At 40.1% G+C, this 22,120-nt stretch overlaps 1 protein-coding gene across 2 annotated transcripts in view; it reads left to right on the forward strand.

Moving 5' to 3' along the window:
- The window catches only part of DENND5A (DENN domain containing 5A), a 92,594-nt gene that overhangs the window by 56,851 nt on the left and 13,623 nt on the right, over positions 1 to 22,120 (forward strand). For both annotated transcript variants that reach the window (XM_043480971.1, XM_043480972.1), the window contains exons 6-12: positions 3,265 to 3,582; positions 4,742 to 4,957; positions 5,445 to 5,679; positions 8,478 to 8,628; positions 9,316 to 9,409; positions 12,744 to 12,875; positions 14,836 to 14,988. In XM_043480971.1, the coding sequence (XP_043336906.1) occupies positions 3,265 to 3,582; positions 4,742 to 4,957; positions 5,445 to 5,679; positions 8,478 to 8,628; positions 9,316 to 9,409; positions 12,744 to 12,875; positions 14,836 to 14,988 (1,299 nt within the window). The remainder of the gene's footprint in view (positions 1 to 3,264; positions 3,583 to 4,741; positions 4,958 to 5,444; positions 5,680 to 8,477; positions 8,629 to 9,315; positions 9,410 to 12,743; positions 12,876 to 14,835; positions 14,989 to 22,120) is intronic.

Raw genomic sequence — 22,120 nt, forward strand, 5'->3', positions numbered from 1 at the left:
TAGTAACTTAATGTTGAGTGAAGAAAAGTAGTATCACAAGACTGCTTAAAGTACAGTGATCCTTTTACAGAATTTAACACAAGCAAAAAATTTAAAGGCATATATACATATGTGTTAAAAAAGGCAAAAAGATAACAAACATAGAATTCAGGATAGTGAAAAAAAAAGAATTCAGGATAGTGATTACCTGGGGGTGAAACTGTGTAGGTTGGGGAGAAGTACATTGGTAGATAAAAATATTCGTAATTTCTAGTTTCTGGGTTGGACTGGTTAAAAAAAATAATGTCTTTAAGATTGTTCCCAGAAAGTTGTCAACTCACATTCCCAGTAACAGTGTTTGTTTCCTAGTAACTTTGCCAGCATTGGACACTGTAAATCTTTTACATTTTTGCTAACCTAGTGGGTAAAAAATATTTTGTTTGCATTTCTTGGTTTATTAGTGAAACTGAACATCTTTTCATATATTTGAAATTAACAGAAACTTCTTCTGTTTGCCTTTCATAACCATTTTCCAGCTGGGTGAATTAGCTTTATCTCAATAATTTCTTTGAATATTAATCTTTTACATGTTATGTATGACAATTATTGTTTCCCAGATTATTTTTAAATTCTTTTAATGGCAGTATTTATACAAGGTTTTTAACCTTTGTGACCATGGGGTCACAAGAGTCAGACACGACTTAGTGACTACACCACTATTACCATCACCACCACCAAAGTTTAAAAAGCCCAACTCTCTACCCTAAGGCATAATAGTAATCATTTATATTTTCTTTTAATACTTTTGTGAATGTTTTTATTTTTTCACTTTTTGTTATGGAAAATGTTGAACATATGTAAAAATAGAGAGGCTAGCATCCATCATTGCATAATAATAATCAACTCATGGCCATTCTTCTTTCTGTATCCTCCACCCTTTCCCCATTTACCCTACTGGATGAATCCTACTGGATTATTTTGAAGCAAATCTCACACAACATTATTAGGTCATCATATATTTCATATGTGTCTCTGAAAGGTATAAATTCTTTTTTATGACATAAAGTGGCTTTATTTATATTTAAATCTTCAGTCTATCTCAAATTTATTTTGGAGTATGATATTATACTTTTAACATTTCTAAATGTCCATTTGTCCCCAAAACATTTATTGAACGATCCATCCACAATAGATTGGTCTGTTCAAGACTATTCTTTTCCAGCAGATTGTTGTTTTACATCTGTATTAGAATCCAGCCAGGCAGTTCAGTTCAGCTGCACAGTTGTGTCCGACTCTGTGACCCCATGGACTGCAGCATGCTGGGCTTCCCTGTCCATCACCAACTCCTGGAGCTTGCTCAAACTCATATCCATTGAGTTGGTGATGCCATCCAACCATCTCATCCTCTGTTGTCCCTTCTCCTGCCTTCAATCATTCCTCGCATCAGGGTCTTTTCAAATGAGTCAGCTCTTTGCATCAGGTGGCCAAAGTACTGAAGCTTCAGCTTCAGCATCAGTCCTTCCAATGAATATTCAGGACTGATTTTCTTTGGGGTTGACTGGTTGGATCTCCTTGCCGTCCAAGGGACTCTCAAGAGTCTTCTCCAACACCACAGTTCAAACGCATCAATTCTTCGACACTTAGCTTTCTTTATAGTCCAACTCTCACATCCATACATGAGTACTGGGAAAACCAAAGCTTTGACTAGACGGACCCTTGTTGGCAAACCAATGTCTCTGCTTTTTAATATGCTGTCTAGGTTGGTCGTAACTTTTCTTCCAAGGAGCAAGCATCTTTTAATTTCATGTCTGCAGTCACCATCTGCAGTGATTTTGGAGCCCAAGAAAAGAAAGCCTATCACTGTTTCCATTGTTTTCCCATCTATTTGCTGTGAAGTGATGGGATCAGATGCCATTATCTTAGTTTTCTAAATGTTGAGTTTTAAACCAACGTTTTCACTCCCCTCTTTCTCTTTCATCAAGAGGCTCTTCAGTTCTTCACTTTCTGCCGTAAGTGTGGCCTCAGAATTTTCTTGGCTGTTTATTTCTTTTATTTTTTTTAGGTAAGATTCAGTCAGTTCATCAGATATGCCCTTCATAAAAGTAAAAATCTTTCTGGGATTTAAAACCATTTTACATTAAATTTACAAATGTGGGGGTTATTAGCATCTTTTCATTATGGAATTTTCCTATTTAATAATATATAGTGTGTACTTGTGTGTATATTCATTTATTGAAATTTTATATTCCACAGTGATAATAAGTGTTGATTGACGTTTATTGTATACTAACACTGTCCTAAATCCTTGATGTTGGTTGTCTCTTTATCCTTGTTATAACAAATGCTTAATTAAGCACATAATAATGCTCTGCAGTGAAGCAAATGACAGTTGTCTTGGCTACAGCAGGTTCATGGTTATAAGATAAATATACAAATCAGATAGAAGACTTCTCTAATTTATAGCTGCATTACTCGAAAATTCCAACAGGGATGAGAATGAAATATTTAAGTAACTGAACAAGAAACGTATAAGACCTCTCAGGAGAAGAGTGGATGGTTAAGAGCTTGAGGGTACGACTGAAGTCAGGCTAAGTTCAAATCCCAGCTGTACTACTTACTAACTGTGTGACTTTGGACAAGTTTCTTAACCTCTCTGTGTCAGTTTGTCTGTAAAATAAGGGTAACTATTGCCAGGTTGTTTTTTGTTTATCCAGATTACCTACCTCCCCAGCAGTGTATAAAGTACTGTCTCTCTGTATCCTCTCAGAAGCAGTCTTAAAGCCAGAAGAAAACACAGAAATCAAGACCAGCCACCAAATCCTACAAATCAGTAATGAGGCTCAGAAAGGAATACTGGCATGCTCAGGGTCATATAGGGAGATAGTGACAGAGTCTGATCTGGGACCCAGACTTTCTGACACTCTCCTAGTATTCTTTCTACTGTTGTAAGAATTTGTGAGTTCAGCAAATATTCTGTGAGCATTTACTATGAAGAATTTGGTGCTATATGCTAAACATCTATGTACTTATATAATCCTTATCACTAAGAGAAGTATTTTTATCTTCATTTTATAACTGAGGAAACAGAGTTTCATAACTTTCCCAAGATCCCAAGACTGGAAAGCATCAGGGCAGGATTAGGACCCAGGTCAACCTCCTTCCACCCCATCCTTATGCCACACCTAACTTATGCCCATTGCAGATGTTTGCTCTTTCCTGTCTTGTTCATTATTCCTCTGATAACTCTGGAGTTGTTCACAGTCCTCCTCCTGTTTTGACTACCAGGCTAACCTCTGCTTTGTGGACATTGACAACCACTTCATTGAGTTACCAGAGGACTTGCCTCAGTTTCCCAACAAATTGGAGTTTGTCCAGGAAGTCTCTGAGATTCTTATGGCATTTGGCATTCCGCCTGAAGGAAACCTTCACTGTAGCGAGAGTGCTTCCAAGCTGAAGAGGCTGCGGGCCTCTGAGCTCGTCTCTGACAAGAGGAATGGAAACATCGCAGGCTCCCCTTTACATTCCTATGAGTTCCTCAAGGAGAATGAAACTATCGCCCGCCTGCAGGCCTTGGTCAAGAGGACTGGGGTGAGCCTGGAGAAGGTAAGATGCTATATATGGGTCTGAGCTAAGGTGATGACCTGGTGAAATAAAGTATAGGATAAGAAAGTACCCAGATCAGGGCAGTGCATACCTGTGAGTAGTGAAAGGATGCTCTGTGTGGGAGACTCTGGATTTGGCTCTGGCAAACATGATCCTATGTGAATGCTACTTGAATCTAAATCTGGGTAGCTTTTCACTTGGACATCAAGGAGAAACTGCTGTCATAACACTGCAGCAGAGAGACTTGGAGGGATGATGGTGGCAGTCTGAGTTTGGACCTCTTTCAGATCCATTGCCAGGTGAGTGTCACAGCAACCTAGAGCACATAGAGCAGGAATTGTTGACTTAAGAGAGTTTGAGGGTTTTGCTTAAGATTAAATGCCTCTATGTGGTTGACTTGAAGTTAGAACCTGATCCTCTTCAATTCTAGGCCTCTGCTCTTCCCGGGGATGTATTAGCTTTCCATTGCCTAACTTTGAGGAGACTGTCTGCTTTCCATAGCTGTTTACTCATCTCTTCACCCTCTCCATTCTCACTGTTATATCACTTTCTTAAATTACATATAAACAAAATAGGGTAATCATTTTGTTGGGCTTTTTTTTTTTTTTTTAGTGCAGTGTGAAACATGTCATTTTCCTGGTTTGTTAGTAGCACAGATATTAAAAAAGAAAAATAATGGCCAGTTAAAGAAGAGCAGAGAAATAATTAGAGAGATTAAAAAGGTTAAAAGAGACCAGTAAGGAAAAATTTGGGGGGATAAAGGGAACGTTAATATGGGGGAGAAAAAGAGATGAAGGGAGAACAAGAGTCTAACGTTGGTGCTTTGCATTATCATTTTCTTGTTGCCTTCCCAAATTTCTTCTTTCCTGACCCTTGAGATAACTAGTGCCTTTTCTTCTATTGCTATTTCTCTGCCTGTAATGAATTTCTCTCCACTTTCATTGAGTTGCTGGATTCCTGCAAGTGGAACACCCTCATTTATCTCTTCTTCATGTCAGAATTCTTTTTTTTCCCCCCATTTTTTCGCTTTTGTTTTTTTTTCTCCATTTGCTACAAAGTAAATGACTCTTGTGGGGAAAAAAGGATGAGTTGCCTTTCTTTGGGATAAAAAGAAAAATTTTGGTGTTCTCAACTGTTTTATTTTGTTTTGTTTTTGTAGCTGGAAGTTCGTGATGACCCCAGCAGTAATAAGGATCTCAAAGTTCAGTGTGATGAAGAAGAACTCAGAATTTACCAGCTAAACATTCAGATCCGGGAAGTTTTTGCAAATCGTTTCACTCAGATGTTTGCAGATTATGAGGTGTTTGTCATTCAGCCCAGCCAGGATAAGGAGTCCTGGTTTACCAACAGGGAGCAGATGCAAAATTTTGATAAAGTAAGTATTAATATAGTCCTGCTGGGGAGGTGGTAAGAAATGAGAACATGTGAGACTCTTAAAGATGTGACTGAAGATGAGGTTTTCTTCCATAAAACATGCTGGAAACAAGTTCTTGGTCCTTGTGATGTTGGTAAAATGTGGTTGCTTTAGAGCAGAGTGCTGGTTTTTGCTATCAGGTGATTTACCTTCAGTCTTTTAGGCAAAGATGCACATGCAGGTTGAACATTAGGATTCTGGGAACGTTAATTGCCACAGTAGGTTACCTGAGTAAGTTTAGGCCAGTGTGTCAAAGTTTCAGGATATCTGAAATATATAAATTTTTTAAAATGATGAAGAGGTTTTGTGCTTTGCTTTTTATAAAGACCTGGGAAGCTTCAGAGAACAATTAACCTACTGAATCCCATGGGTATGTAGGCTTGGTTGATTGAGGCTGACATGACCTCTTCCCTCTCGATGACTCTCTGTTTCCTTTTGGTTCCACCAGGCATCTTTTCTGTCAGATCAGCCTGAGCCCTACCTGCCTTTCCTCTCAAGATTCTTGGAGACTCAGATGTTTGCTTCTTTCATTGACAACAAAATCATGTGTCATGATGATGATGATAAAGATCCTGTGCTCCGGGTGTTTGACTCCCGAGTAGACAAGATCAGGCTGTTGAATGTTCGGACACCTACTCTGCGCACATCCATGTACCAGAAGTGTACCACTGTGGATGAAGCAAGTGAGGCCTCCTTGTTGCTAGCTTTCTAGCCTCTTGGATTATATCACTAACATGTCCTTATTCCTAAACATGTCAGCTTCTTTCTCTTGTTTTCTCCTTTTGCATAAGTTGTTCCCATTGCCTGTAATGCTTTCCTCTTTTTTGCCTGGCATACTTTTTCTCATCCTTCAACACTGTGTCAGTTAAGAATGGGTCCTGCTGTAAGTACTAGAGAATCTAATTAGCAGCACATTAAATAAATGGGGGTTATTGTTCTCAAATTATCAAGAAGGGCAGAATTGGTGGTTGTTCGGCTGCTCAGCAATGTAGGAAATGAAATTCTATCTTTTCACTCTGATATCCTTAACATGTTGACTTTTATTATATTCATGCTTATTGCCTCATTGTTACAAGAGGCCTTCTATGTTCACATTCAGGGCAAAGGGGAAAGTTGATGCCAGCTGTTTTTTCCCTCTTATATCAGAAAGCAAAAGCTTTCCCAGAAATTCCCAACAGCTTCTGTTGTCTCATAAAAGCGTATTATGTGACTACCGTTAAGTGCGAGGGAGACTATGAAAGTGAGTATTGACCTGGTGTAATATTAGCCCAAACTGTATTGAGATTCTGTTAGCAAGAAAGAAGGGATGAGTGAGTTATGGGTAAGTAAGCTGCTAACAGAAATCCAGCTGATGTTTCTCTTCCTCTGAAGCCTTCTCTGATGTGCTCAGGCTAAGTTGATTTCTTTGCTAAGCTCTGTGGTGCCTTGTTCTTGCCTCCCCTTTATAATCTCTGTTCTGAGGTATCATTATCAGGGAGCAATTTAAGATCTGGGACTGTATTTACTCATTGTCTTACTCCCAGTCCTCTAACATTGTACCTAGAACATATAGATGTTAAAAGTTGTTTGCTACTTGCATGGTGGAGTATACCTTTTTGTTTACAGAGATTCTGTCTGGATCACTTTAGCTAGAGAATAGTCTCAGCCTGAGGTGTCAAATTAAGTAGTGTGCTCACTTCCATGAGTGATATTCAGTGTCCTTGTAGCTTATTGGTATGTTTTGTTTGTTCATTTACTAAACAGAAATTTTCGTGCCCAGTGTATGGTAAGTACTTACTTACTGAATGAATGAATGTGCCAGGCATTTTTTTAGGTTTTGAAGATACAAGTGGTGACAGTTTGGACAATGTCCTGGCTTCCTCAACCTTATGCTTGGTAGCCTTCTGACTTTATCTTTCAGCTCATGCTCCAGGCCTTTCATTAAGATGATAGTCCTCTTGGCCAAGTCTTGAGGACATGTTGCCCATACAGGTGGAGTACTCTGACATAGTCATCTTTGCCTCCTAGAGCACATCCAGTTTCAGATTCTAGAACCCTGCTTAAGGCTTTGGTCCTGGGGAGCAAAGTGATCTCCTAAACCATCACTTTAAAGCAGGACTTCCCAATCTTTTCATGTTGTGTTACACTTGAAAGTGACAATATTTATATATGACTTTGAGAGCCTAGGTCTACCACTTAAGGCCAAGAAGCCTTGAATTTGGGCCTGCCTGGTCAGGATGCATGTCCTCTTCCCAGGAGACCCACATCCTGAAGTGTCCTCCAGGTCTGCCCATTAGAGCTGGTCAGGCTGGTCCCCCACGGAGCAGGGATTGCATGCCCGCACACGTGTGCCTTGGTGCTGTGTGCAGAGCTGGCCTGCCTGGGTGTGTGTCTGTTTCTTCAGCCAAGAGTGTCCAGAGCAGGAGCCTGCTTTTGTAGATAGCTCTGTGGTTTCAGAGGGCTTCCCAGGTGGCGCTAGTGGTAAAGAGCCTGCCTGCTAATACAGGAGGCATAAAAGATGCAGGTTTGATCCTTGTGTCAGGAAGATCCCCTGGGGGAGGAAATGGCAACCCACTCCAGTATTCTTGCCTGGAGAATCCCATGGACAGAAGAGCCTGGCAAGCTATAGTTCATAGAGTCACAAAGAGTCAGACACAACAGAAGCGACTTAGTGTAACATTGTGGGACTAAAGGGAGGAGTCTGCTTATACTGGGGACTAAAATGAGAGGCTGTAGTGACTTGAGGCCTTGTTCTCCTGCCCAGAGGTTGAAGCAGTCAGTCCTCAGCCCATCTGTAATTCATTTGTGGAACACCAAATACTGATATGAATTACATGTAATACTGATATGGTCTCATTTGTGGCCAGAACATGAATTCTTGTGGTCTTGTTAGAATGTGGGGTTTGGGATATGGAAGGAGAGCTAACTAACCCTCATTTCTGTGACTCATTTCAGAAAAATGAGTATCAAAGACCCTCCATGCAACTACACACTCTGTTCCCAGGAGTAATGCCATTGGTATATTCCTGAGATACGTACTCCAGCAATGCTCATTCAGGGTTCTTCCCGCTGGCTTCAAATTTCTAGCCTAGAGTAGCTCAGCTATCTCATCTCATTCTGCATGGACATCTCAGTTTCTTGAATCAGTCTGATTGGAAAATGGTAAACACATAGCTAATGGCAACTTTTTAGAGATTCTTTAAAACGTGACACTTAGATGGGATCTTGGAAATTCTTTTTTAAAGAATGAAGTTCCACAAATTTTGTTATTTTGTGTTTTCCTTTTTATTTAGCTCAAAATACTTTTATTTCCTTTTTTGATTTATGACCGCTGGTTTATTTAGAAATGTGTTATTTAGTTTTAAGGTATTAATGATTGTTGTTGGTCACAGGACTTACTTTGTCTGATTGAAGTTATTTTAGATTTATTGAGACTTGTTTTATTGCCCAGAATTTGATACATTTTTTAAAGTAGTAGACTTTCTTTTTCACTCTTATCCAGAGAAAGCAATTGAGCTGCGACTGGCAAAAATTGATCATACTGCGGTTCACCCCCATTTACTTGACATGAAGATTGGACAGGGGAAGTATGAGCCGGGCTTCTTCCCTAAGCTGCAGTCTGACGTACTTTCCACTGGGCCAGCCAGCAACAAGTGAGTCAACCCCAGAGATTCCCTGGTCTAGCTCCCAGATCACAGTGGTCATACAGTATCTGGACCTAGACTGTTATTTCTAGGAAACCTTGACTTTTGTAAAGCAGATGTGGAGAAGATACAAACTGTCCAGGTTGTTCACTTGTTTAAACAAGGAAACAGGTGACAGAGCATCATCAGCTCTCGTCTCCACTGTGCAAATTGGGATAGCTCCATGTATCAGCAGCTGTAAAAGGCCAGACCGCAGATGGGTTGAAATCATCTGCAAATCTCATAACTGGACCCAGACAGCACCTAGCTAGCGCTGTAAGCGGTGGAGTAGAGTAAGTGGTGGTTGAAATAATTGGAGTCTGACCTGAAACCCAGTAACTTAGCAGAATTTTTCTTTGTTAACTTTTGGAGATAAGTTTGTCGGAGGCCAGGCAGAGATGAGTGAAAATAGCTTTGGATCTGCAAGTGAAGTTTCTGTAGATGTTTCAAGAGAGAGAACATCTCGATTCCATGGAAAGATATCTCCTTATTGCCCAGTCACTGATCTTTAAGCTGCCCTTATATCAAGGTTTCTGAGCTACCTCTGGTGACTTCTTGGTAGCTTCCCATTGGTTCCTAGCTGTTTAAGTTTTCTCCTGTAAGTTGACCTTACTTTCTTAGCAGAATATTCTTAATTGTCTGCTTTGATTCTGTCAGATGGACAAAAAGGAATGCTCCTGCCCAGTGGAGGCGTAAAGACCGGCAGAAGCAGCACACAGAACACCTGCGTTTAGACAATGACCAGAGAGAGGTAAGATACCTTGAGAATGATAAGAAATGACTCTGTTACCGTGCTGTACCCTCCTCTTTCTTATGTCCTTGGTCTCTGATCTGATTCAGACATCCTTCCCACAGGGAAGAGTTAATAATGAGTTAGTTCCTGATACCTGATATGGGCCTGGCTTGTGACAAATCTAGAATGTACAGTGGTTCACAGGTGGCAGCAGCCACTAACCACGTGCATCCTCTCTCTGAGCCAGACTTGCACTCGTGTTTAGTGATACTCCCAATACTTGGAAGAAAGCCTTTCACTGTTGTTTCAGTAGTCACTCATGCACGATACTCACTCTCTCCCAGGTGTAGGGAGAGTGGTAGGGGTGACAGGAACATCAGGAGATAAGATTCTGCAACTTGGAAAAATTCCTTTGAAAATTCTTGAGGCTTTTGTGTGTGTCTGGTATGATAGAAAATAAGTTAATTTGTTAGAGTGAGATGGAGGAAAAGCTGAACTTGGGGTAATGCTATAAATCTCTGAACCTGGGGAGGAGAAGCCTTTTTTACCGATTTTTTTTCTTCATCTTAATTTAAAAGAGGTAATCTTGACTTTTTTCTCAGAGGAGCCAAGGGAATATTATTATCAGGTGCCTGGGGATTGAGGATTCTTGAATTGACCTGAGTCCTCATTGCTTGTAAGCAGAGTTTTTCAGCACTGCTATAACTTGTTCCCAATAAAGTTTCTAGTTATAAACCTCAAGTTGCAGAGCCTGCCTTACTGAGTTGCAATGAAGTTGTGAAAATGGAGCTTAAGCTTCAGAAACCTATTTCAGCAACTTCTCTTTAAGAAAAGACCCTGAAGTTTGCATTTTATACAAAGTCAAGTAAAGCATATTATTTTTATATATGTCTAGCACCACAGTGGATGGGAAAATATTTTGCTTTTGCTGTTTTTTAAATATGAATAAATTAAAATTGCAAAGTATGGTCATGAATTTTAAACTGCTGGTTTATAGGGCACAGTTGTACTTAGTGTTTTTGTGAGGAAGGCATAATGGGTGTAGGGTGTGGGTGTTATTTTTAAAGTCTCCTCTAGGGCTTCCACCTAACCTCCATAGTATTTCTTTCAGCAGGGTTTATTGAGCACGTTTTCTTGGTCAAAATCACTATAGTAAACACTTTGAAATATAAAAATGACAAGGAGATAGCCTTGTCCTCAGGGAATGCCAGTTTATTAAGGGGACAAAGGCAGGTATGCAACTGTCTTTAGTAGAAGAGTCTTTTGAAAGAGCTGTATGGGAGGCATGCCAGTGTTTGATTACTGATTAGAGAAATTCTGTCCGGGATAATCTCAAACAAGACTGCCTAGAGGAACTAGCATCTCTTTTAGTCTTGAGGATGATAGGATTGTTAGGAACAAAGATGAGCATTGCAAGTAGAGGAGATGGCAGGACCCAAAGTGTGGTGGTGGATTGTGTAAAGGAGACCGTGGGCAGAATATTTTGGAAGCAAGAGGTACTGGAGGTAGCTAGCAAGTTAGGAAGCAGATGGCAGTAGTGCTGCTGCTAAGTCGCTTCAGTCGTGTCCAACTCTGTGCGACCCCTTAGACGGCAGCCCACCAGGCTCCCCCGTCCCTGAGATTCTCCAGGCAAGAACACTGGAATGGGTTGCCATTTCCTTCTCCAATGCATGAAAGTGAAAAGTGAAAGTGAAGTCGCTCAGTCGTGCCTGACTCTTTGCGACCCCATGGACTGCAGCCTACCAGGCTCCTCCATCCATGGGATTTTCCAGGCAAGAGTACTGGAGTGGGTTGCCATTGCCTTCTCCTAGCAGTGGTGCAGGTGATAGTAATTGAAGCCTAGTCTTGAGGGTTGGTAGTAGGGGCAGAATGAGGGGCCAGAAGATAGAACGGACAGAATTGTACTTCTGGAATAAACATGGGCAAGAAAGAAGTTGAGTACAAATGTTGGTTATGAAATTGGGGTTCCGAGAAGGTGTCAGTGAACAGTTAATTGCATTGATGTGGGTTCTGTGTTAAAACAGACAGCATGTAGGGAATCACCAGCAAATTATAGAAAAGCAGAAAATACAGTTGTTTTGAGTGTGCACACATGCAAGAGTACTTCATGCAAGATGCTGGACTGGGTGAATCACAAGCTGGAATCAAGATTGCCAGGAGAAATATCAGCAACCTCAGATATGCGGATGATACTACGCTAATGGCAGAAAGTGAAGAGGAACTAAAGAGCCTCTTGATGAAAGTGAAAGAGGAGACTGAAAAAGCTGGCTTAAAACTCAACATTTAAAAAACTAAGATCATGGCATCTGGTCCTATCACTTCATGGCAAATAGGTGGGGAAAAAGTGGAAGCAGTGACAGATTTTACTTTCTTGGGCTCCCAAATCACTGCAGATGGTGACTGCAGCCATGAAATTAAAAGACGCTTACTCCTTGGAAGAAAAGCTATGACAAACCTAGATAGCATATTAAAAAGCCAGAGACATCACTTTGCCAACAAAGGTCCGTCTAGTCAAAGCTGTGGTTTTTCCAGTAGTAGTGTATGAATGTGAGTGTTGGACCATAAGGAATGCTGAGTGTTGAAAAATTGATGCTTTCAAATGGTGGTACTGGAGAAGACTCTTGAGAGTCCCTTGGACAGCTAAGAGATCAGACCAGTCAATCCTAAAGGAAGTCAGCCCTGAATATTCATTGGAAGAACTCATGCTGAAGCTCCACTGCTTTGGCCACTTGATGCAAAGAGTGGACTCATTGGAAAAGACCCTGATGCTGGGAAAGATTAAAGATGAAAGCTAAAGGGAGCGGCAGGTGATGAGATGATTAGCGTCACTGACTCAATGGATATGAATCTGAGCAAACTCCAGGAGATAGTGAAGAACAGGGGAGCTTGGCGTGCTGCAGTCCATGGGGTCACAAAAAAGTCAGAGACAACTTTACAACAGTTTAGCAAAGATGGATATCTTTGATATGAGCAGAGGGATTAAATTCCTCCCAGCTTGATGGGGAAAGTGATTTTTCTCAATAGTACTCTGAGATTAGAGTTGGTTTGTTCACACATAGGAGTTTGCACACTCATACATGTTGCAGCTGTGTGTTTTTTACCTTTTGTGTCATTAAAGCCAAGATAATTCCAGCACTCATGGAGTGCTTTATGTCAGAAAAAGCAGAATTCACCCTGTTCTCTTAGTTTCCCCTAAGATACAAGTGTTGCTTTTTAAACTTTGCCCTGAGCCTAAGAATGAGGCAGTAAGATAGTGCAGGGTGATAGTGCCCTCTTCAGGCACCCATCTGTACTGGTTGCCTGTGATTTGTATGCATGGGCACAAAGTTTTTGATTTTTCCTTTTGCTTTAGAAGTACATCCAGGAAGCCAGGAATATGGGCAGCACCATCCGCCAGCCCAAACTGTCCAACCTCTCCCCGTCAGTGATTGCCCAGACCAACTGGAAGTTTGTGGAAGGTCTGCTGAAGGAATGTCGCAACAAGGTGAGCTGTGGACTCTTCTGAATGTGTATTTTCCTTGGCAGCCAAAGTGGAGACCAAGGCTTAGCGCTGACCATTCTTCTCTTGATTTTTAAAATATTATTAATATAATGATATAGTACTAATGTTAAGATCCTGTTAACTTGGAGTTAGATGTAGTTGTTTTACATAAAATGTAACATTGATAGCAAGCATAGTTTGCTTGATAAAAATTTAATATGTATTCTTTAAAGCTGAGAGACAGTGGTAGTTTTTAATTTTAGACATCTTGTGTTACTTACTTAAAATCATTAGTTTTAATATGGTTAAATTGTCAACAGATTCATTTTACACATAGGCAACTGTTTTTGCCCCTCTAATTTAATCTGATGACACTGACCTCATGTGTCTAGAAACAAAAGAGCTCACTGAGTGCCTACTGTGTGTCAGACCAAAACGTGTTACTCAGTTTGTTTGCTGTTGGCATGTTTTTTGCCATTCTATAGGAATAGTAATTTTTTAAAAGGTATTTTATTGAGATGTAATTGCTGTATTAAAAATGGCACACATTTATGTATATGTCTTGATCATTTTTTTTGAGGTATCTATAGGTGATTTTAAAATTTTTTAAAATTTATTTTTAAATGGAGAATAATTGCTTTACAATATTGTTTTCTGCCATATAGCAACACAGATTGGCCATAGGTATATGTATATCCATATGCATATACTGGTGATACCACTAGCACAATCAGGATGTCTGTCACTTCCAAAAATTTCCTTATATTCTTTTGCAATTTTTTTTGTGTGTGCTAAGAATGCAGCATGAGATTTATCATCTTAACATATTTTAAATTGCACAACAGATCTGTTCAGTGTGCATGAATATCACAGACATAAAGTTGAGTGAAAAAGAAGAGAAAAGAAACTACATTGTTAATCATTTCTTTGCTTTTCTGTAGTTTTATTGTGTAAGTCAGGACAGTGATCACTTCTAGAGTGGGAAGGTGATTGGAGAAGGCACATAGGGTTCTTCAAAGGTATAGATGGGCATTATTTTTTTTCCTTAACTTAGGTCATGTTAGTCTAATAGTATATACTCACATAAACACATATGTGTATGTATATGAGATATATTTCACAATAAAAATGTTAAAAATAGTAGCACTGGAAAAGAAGTATGCCAAAGTGTTGAGAGTTGTTGCTTCTGCAAGGTAGAGTATGGGGTGATTTTTTTCCTTGCTCAGATTTTTATATGTCACACATTTATAACATGATTAAATCTTCCTTAAGAACTTGGATTCAATATTCAGGCAGCTTTAGATTCAAAGACCAGATGTGCTGCTACTGTGCTGTGTGAATTTGGGCAAGTTACTTAAGTTCTCTGACCTCAATTTCATTATCAATAAATTGTGAAAAATAATAACTTCTTACAGAGCTATTTGGCTTAACTGAGGTAATGTTATACTTAGTACAGTGCCTGGCACATAGTAATGAAACCTGCAATTATCATTATACAGCATGGTTTTTGTTTTACAGTGAGCACATGAAAATTTTTTAACCTAAAAGTAAATTACTCCTCAACTTTTTATCCCCTTGGCAGGTACTTCAGATATATTTCTAGGATTAAATGCCTTTAAAGATTTGTTTAAAAGGTCAGTTAGGCAATGAGAAGCAGAGAATGTCTGAGGTGAGCATGACCAAAGGGTTTTATTCAACTCTTCTCATCTCATAAGTAAAAAAACTGAATCCAGAGTGATGAGATCACATGCCCACAGTCAGTGATTTCTGTGTTTTTATCTTCTTTAAAGAAGGCACTTTACTATATAACCTGACCGATATGGTGAAAAATAAACACCCTCTTTACCTGTGGGTCTTCCTCTCAGCCCAACAGATGTACCTGGCAGGTGGCCACAAGCCTGTCTCGTTGAATGTGATCTGGCTGACTTGTGGGTGTCTTATCTTACCGACTGATTTTTTATAGACCAAGAGGATGCTGGTGGAGAAGATGGGGCGAGAGGCTGTGGAACTAGGACATGGGGAAGTGAACATCACAGGGGTAGAAGAGAATACCTTGATTGCCAGTCTTTGTGACCTGCTGGAAAGGATTTGGAGTCATGGGCTACAGGTGAAACAGGTAATGAATGTCTGGCCTCTCCCTTTTGAGCAGACTGTCTTCCTGTTTTTGCATACTAGTTTCCCCACTTTTCCAGCTGGCTGGCTTTGAAGAATGGCACGTGGTGCTTGTGGAGTGAGATTTGAAATTGATTTTTTGGTACAGAAAATTGTACACCTAATAAGTGTCAATTTTATGGTAATATGAATTATGTCTCAACAAAGGGTTTTTTTTTTTCCAATTCAAATAGGATCATCCTATACATAATATTTTGGAACTTGTTTTTTCTTGCCTCAGAATGTCTTCTCCATGTTCTTAACTAACTTGGGTGATAGTGTAGTAAGTATTTAAGAGCTGAGACTATAAATCAGATAGTCCTGGTTTAATTCCTGCTTATGGTCTGTGAAACTGAGCACGGTACCTATCTTCTGTAAGATTCTCTTTCCTCGTGTCCATGATGGAATTGTAAAAGAACACACCTCCATAGAACTCTTATGAAGATTTGAAAAGATAATTTGTGTGAAGCACTAAGTTCAGAGCCTGTTATCTGGGAGGTTCTCTAAAAATGTTTGTGGTTATTCTTCTTCTAAAAGTTCAGTTTTAATTACTGTTTTCACTGTATAGATGTGCAGTACTTAAATCAATCCTTTATTATTGATTATCTTATTTCTGATTTATCAGTGTTAAGAACAGCACTGTGACTTTTAAAAGTAAGCTTTAAAACATAAGCTTTTAAAAATGTTAATAATTGTGTATCACATCCCTAAAATGTTGAGAGTTTTGTAGTAGAGTAGCAACACTATAGGCATTGGAATCAGAAAGACTTGGTTTTTCCTAGCTCCTCTTGATAACTTTAAGTGACTTGCAATTTCTGAGTCTCATCTTCCTTATCTATACTACAGAGTTAATAAAACCTAGCTTTCAGGGTTGTTATGATAATTAGATATGGTTGAAAAAAAAAAAGTACCTGGCATGTGGTAGGTATGCAACATACAGTAACCCTTATTAGTCCAGGTTCTACGTGATGGATTTATGTTTCTTTCCTTTTCTCTGTAATAAATGAGTAGACTATATATGATCATTTTATCATTTTCTTTTAAGTTTAGCAAGCCTGGCAATATAGTTGAGCTCTTTGTTTTTTAGTAAAATATATGCTCCCCCCACCCTACCCCCCAAACTTTATTCTCCATAAAAGTCTTCAGGGAGTTAGGCATTAACAAATAGTAATACCATATCATCACAGGTGTCTTAAACTTGTCCCTTGAGGCTTTGCAACCGTATCCTTTAGGAATTCCCACAGCCTGGGGAATATTGTTTGGAGCCCGTTTGATCCCCCTCTCAGTCTGGATAGACAGAGGCTACTTACTGGTGAGCAACCAGTACAGAATAGTGGGAACTTTTCAGTTGAGCTTCCATTTTGTTCTGAATTCTGCTTTTGGAGCTCTAAATGTGAAGCACTGACAGTGTCACAGAAGGAATTGAAGTTCTGTGCCTTCTGGCAGGGACACATGTTCAGCTGGGGATTGAAATCCCTACAGTGTGTTCTCCTTAGGCCTCCATTTTGTTAACCTTCGTTTAGACCACTTTTCTCTCCTGCTGAGAAATTCTTCAGTTACCTTTCAGTCCAGGGATTATAACCTGGCTCCCTGGTCCCCTCAATCATGTGATCATCTCAGTCCCCTCTGGGGGCACCTTGTTGAACAACTACTTACCTGCTGAGAAAGTCAAAGAGAACGCAAACTCAGTTTGTTACCAGCTGCCTGCCTGAAAGGCTGCCTACAGCAAGTCCTCATAAGAACCTGTGTTAACCTCACCACTCACTTTGGCTTCCAGTGACATTTTCCAAGGATATGGACTTCCTTTAGTATATTTTTCTGAGGTTTGGTTTTTTCATACTGGTTTAGTAACTGCTGCCATTTCAGGACTGGTCAGTGAAAAGGGGTTGTTTCTCATCTTTCATGTGTGTGACAGTCTTGGAGAATCTGGTGCTATATATTGTTTGGCCACATTCCCAAATGGGTAGTTGGGCTGTATTGTGAATCTTGAAGTCCCAGTCAGCCCCTTTGCAATCACTGAGCGCCTGGGTGTCCTTCTGGCACTGTGGCTGGTGTTGCTCTTGCCTTTGGCTCTTTGGCATCATTACATGTGAGGACTCTGGTGACCAGCTGTATTTCTGTGTCACATCCAGAGAGTTGTGTTAAAGGAGGCTGCCTTCTTAGTCTGCCTAGATTTAGGGGATACAGTGATGAATAAGGCAGTCTCTGCTTTTTCAGGAGCTATAATGGTTTTGGTAAATGGATGGATATATGGGTTTCTAGAAGTTGAATTAACTAAATCAAAGATCGTGAATATTTTGAGCTCTCATATTGTTTTCTACTTATATAGTATTAATATGCCAGTTCGTAACAATGTAAGAATTGTAAGTCTCATTGATTTTGTTGAACATCTGTTTTCTCAAACATTTGGTATTTCAGTGAATTTAAAAAATGGTCTTTTCTAGTTGTGTGTTTTTTTAAAAACTGCCATTAAGGTTGTTGGGTTTTAAGTTGGTTAAATCTTGTAGGAAATCCAAACATACAGAAAGTTCATGTCAACAGCTTGCTGATCTGTAGATGGGGGATTTTTCCCATTCAAATGCTTGATTTCCCCCCCCACCCCAAATCAGGTTAATTGGTGGATAAAAATAAAACAGATCCTTCATATTCTCATGGGAAAAATCTTGAGACTTAATTCCCCACATTCATTCCCAAATGTAAAATTTTCTTCAGAAAATAAGCTTCAGAAGTTCAGTGCTGTCTTTCGGAAGCTCCCCGTATAGCATCATTGTTAACAGTAATGGTTCTAGTATTAGCTGTACTTAAACTTGCGTCCCAGTATTCTACTTACTAGTTGTATGATCTTTTACAAGTTACTTAGTTGATTCTCAGTTTGTTCTTTTCTAAAGAAAATGAGGATAGAGGTACCTACATTGTAGGATTGTTGGAAGCATTAAATAAAATATTATATTTTAAACTTTTAACATAGTGCTTAGTTCATAGAAAATGTCAAGACATGGTAGTTTCTGTCATTATTACTCTTGTAAAATATAGCACTAAATCACTTGTAAAATGACCATAATAAATCCTATAATTAAAATTATACTACATTTATATTATATCTGCTATGTAAGAATATTTATCATGAACCTGAAGTAAAATTTTTAATCCTGTAACAAGTTAACATAGAGACAAGGGTTTCTGTACAGAAGGATGACTAGACTAAGGAAACAAAGCAGTTGTTAGGTGACCAACTGGGCTCACTTACTTTATAAGCAAATTGCTCCCTTAACATCAGGCTTGACAATGCTGTTCAGATTTGTGTCTTCGTGAAATGACAAAATGCAAAAGTAGGAAGTAAAGAAACACCTCGAGTAACAGGCAAATTTGGCCTTGGAGTACAGAATGAAGCAGGGCAAAGGTCAATAGAGTTTTTCCAAGAGAATGCACTGGTCATAGCAAACACCCTCTTTCAACAACACAAGAGAAGACTCTACACATGGACATCACCACATGGTCAACACTGAAATTAGATTGATTTTATTCTTTGCAGCCAAAGGTGGAGAAGCTCTATACAGTCAGCAAAAACAAGACCAGGAGCTGACTGTGGCTCAGATCATGAACTCCTAATTGCCAAATTCAGACTTAAATTGAAGATAGTAGGGAAAACCACTAGACCATTCAGGTATGGCCTAAATCGAATCCCTTACGATTGTACAGTGGAAGTGACAAATAGATTTAAGGGACTAGATCTGACAGAGTGCCTGATGAACTATGGATGGAGATTCGTGACATTGTACAGGAGACGGGAATCAAGACCATCCCCAAGAAAAAGAAATGCAAAAGAGCGAAATGGCTGTCTGAGGAGGCCTTACAAATAGCTGTGATAAGAAGAGAAGTGAAAAGCAACAGAGAAAAGGAAAGATATACCCATTTGAATGCAGAGTTACAAAGAATAGCAAGGAGAGATAAGAAAGCCTTCCTCAGTGATCAGTGCAAAGAAATAGAGGAAGACAACAGAATGGGAAAGACTAGAGATCTCTTCAAGAAAATCAGAGATACCAGGGGAACATTTCATTCAAAGATGGGCACAATAAAGGACAGAAATGGTATGGACCTAACAGAAGCAGAAGATATTAAGAAGAGGTAGCAAGAATACACAGAAGAACTATACAAAAAAGATCTTCATGACCCAGATAATCACGATGGTGTGATCACTTACCTAGAGCCAGACATCCTGGAATGTAAAGTCAAGTGGGCCTTAGGAAGCATCACTACAAACAAAGCTAGTCGAGGTGATGAATTCCAGCTGAGCTATTTCAGATCCTAAAAGATGAAGCTGTGAAAGTGCTGCACTCAATACGCCAGCAAATTTGAAAAATGCAGCAGTGGCCACAGGATTGGAAAAGGTCAGTTTTCATTCCAATCCCCAAAAAAGGCAATGCCAAAGAATGCTCAAACTACTGCACAATTGCACTCATCTCATAGGCTAGTTACAAAATGCTCAAAATTCTCTAAGCCAGGCTTCAGCAATATGTGAACTATGAACTTCCAGATGTTCAAGCTGATTTTAGGAAAGGCAGAGGAACCAGAGATCAAATTGAAAACATCTGCTGGATCATCGAAACAGCAAGAGAGTTCCAAAAAAAACATCTATTTCTGCTTTATTGATTATGCCAAAGCTTTTGACTGTGTGGATCACAGTAAACTGTGGAAAATTCTTCAGGAGATGGGAATACCAGACCACCTGACCTACCTCTTGAGAAACCTGTATGCAGGTCAGGAGGCAACAGTTAGAACTGGACATGGAACAACAGACTGGTTCCAAATAGGAAAAGGAGTACGTCAAGGCTGTATATTGTCACCCTGCTTATTTAACTTATATGCAGAGTACATCATGAGAAACGCTGGGCTGAATGAAGCACAAGCTGGAATCAAGATTGCCAGGAGAAATATCAATAACCTCAGATATGCAGATGACACCACCCTTATGGCAGAAAGTGAAGAAGAACTAAAGAGCCTCTTGATGCAAGTGAAAGAGGAGAGTGAAAAAGTTGGCTTAAAGCTCAACATTCAGAAAACTTAAGATCATGGCATCCGGTCCCATCACTTCATGGCAAATAGATGGGGAAACAGTGGAACAGTGGCAGATTTTATTTTTTTGGGCTCCAGAATCACTCCAGATGGTGACCCAAGCCATGAAATTAAAAGACGCCTACTCTTTGGAAGAAAAGTTACGATCAACCTAGTTCAGTTCAGTTCAGTTCAGTTGCTCAGTCGTGTCCAACTCTTTGCGACCCCATGAATCGCAGCACGCCAGGCCTCCCTGTCCATCACCAACTCCTGGAGTTGACTCACTCATGTCCATCAAGTCGGTGATGCCATCCAGCCATCTCATCCTCTGTTGTCCCCTTCTCCTCCTGCCCCCAACCCCTCCCAGCATCAGGGTCTTTTCCAGTGACTCAACTCTTCGCATGAGGTGGCCAAAGTATTGGAATTTCAGCTTCAACATCAGTCCTTCCAATGAACACCCAGGACTGATCTCCTTCAGGATGGACCGGTTGCATCTCCTTGCAGTCCAAGGGACTCTCAAGGGTCTTCTCCAACACCACAGATCAAAAGCATCAATTCTTCAGCACTCAGCTTTCTTCATAGACCAGCTCTCACATCCATACATAACCACTGGAAAAACCATAGCCTTGACTAGATAGACCTTTGTTGGCAAAGTAATGTCTCTGCTTTTTAATATGCTATCTAGGTTGGTCATAACTTTTCTTTAAGGAGTAAGCGTCTTTTAATTTCATGGCTGCAATCACCATCTGCAGTGATTTTAGAGCCCCCCCCACCCCCGCAAATAAAGTCTGACATTGTTTCCACTGTCTCCCCATCTATTTCTCATGAAGTGATGGGACCAGATGCCATGATCTTAGTTTTCGGAATGTTGAGCTTTAAGCCAACTGTTTCACTCTCCTCTTTCACTTTCATCAAGAGACTTTAGTTCCTCTTCATTTCTGCCATAAGGGTGGTGTCATCTGCATATCTGAGGTTATTGATATTTCTCCCGGCAATCTTGATTCCAGCTTGTGCTTCTTCCAGCCCAGCATTTCTCATGAAGTACTCTGCATATAAGTTAAATAAGCAGGGTGACAATATACAGCCTTGATGTACTCCTTTTCCTAGACAGCATATTAAAAAGCAGAGACACTACTTTGCCAACAAATGTCTGTCTTGTCAAGGCTATGGTTTTTCCAGTAGTCATGTATGGATGTGAGAGTTGGACTATAAAGAAAGCTGAGTGCCAAAGAATTGATGCTCTTGAACTGTGATGCTGGAGAAGACTCTTGAGAGATCCTCGGATAGCAGGGAGATCAGTCAAATTGGTCAATCCTAAAAGAAATCAACCTTGAATATTCATTGGAAGGACTGATGCTGAAGCTCAGGTACCGTTACTTTGGCCACTTGAGGCAAAGAGCTGACTCGTTGGAAAAGACCCTGATGCTGGGAAAGGTTGAGGGCGGGAGGAGAGGGGGACGACAGAGGATGAGATGGTTGGATGGCATCACCAACTCGATGGACATGAGTCTGAGTAAACTCTGGGAGTTGGGGATGGACAGGGAGGCCTGGTGTGCTATATAGTTCATGGGGTCGCAAGGAGACACTACTGAGTGACCGAACTGAACTGAAAGTGACAAACTACTACATGTCTCCAACAGTTTAAGCGGCAGCTTTTACATTTTCAAGTGCCAAGGTTCTGCTGTGTTGACAGTAGTATATCTTAGACGTGCAGTTAAGTACCAGCCACCTCTTCTGCAGGCTTCTTCAAAATAGCTTCCACAGTAAATCCTCATCCTTGTGATGATGTACTCTCCCTAGGCTGCAGAGGGCAGGAATGCTTTTAAATATTTTAGGAAATTTGGGAGCTGTTACAGAATCTTGTAGTCTGGGTATCTGTTCCTCTGCAAAAGCCATCATGCACTACCCAAGCTGATCTTCAACCAACCAGACCATTTAGAGATTAATAGGTTATTTGCTTTTTTCTTTCTTATCCACTGGTCCATTCTCAGGCTCTTTTTTTGACCATGTCCTTCCTATTCCCAGTGGGGGACCATTTCTTTTTT

Source organism: Cervus canadensis, chromosome 11, assembly GCF_019320065.1.
Source record: "Cervus canadensis isolate Bull #8, Minnesota chromosome 11, ASM1932006v1, whole genome shotgun sequence".
Classification (NCBI taxonomy): Eukaryota; Metazoa; Chordata; class Mammalia; order Artiodactyla; family Cervidae; genus Cervus; species Cervus canadensis.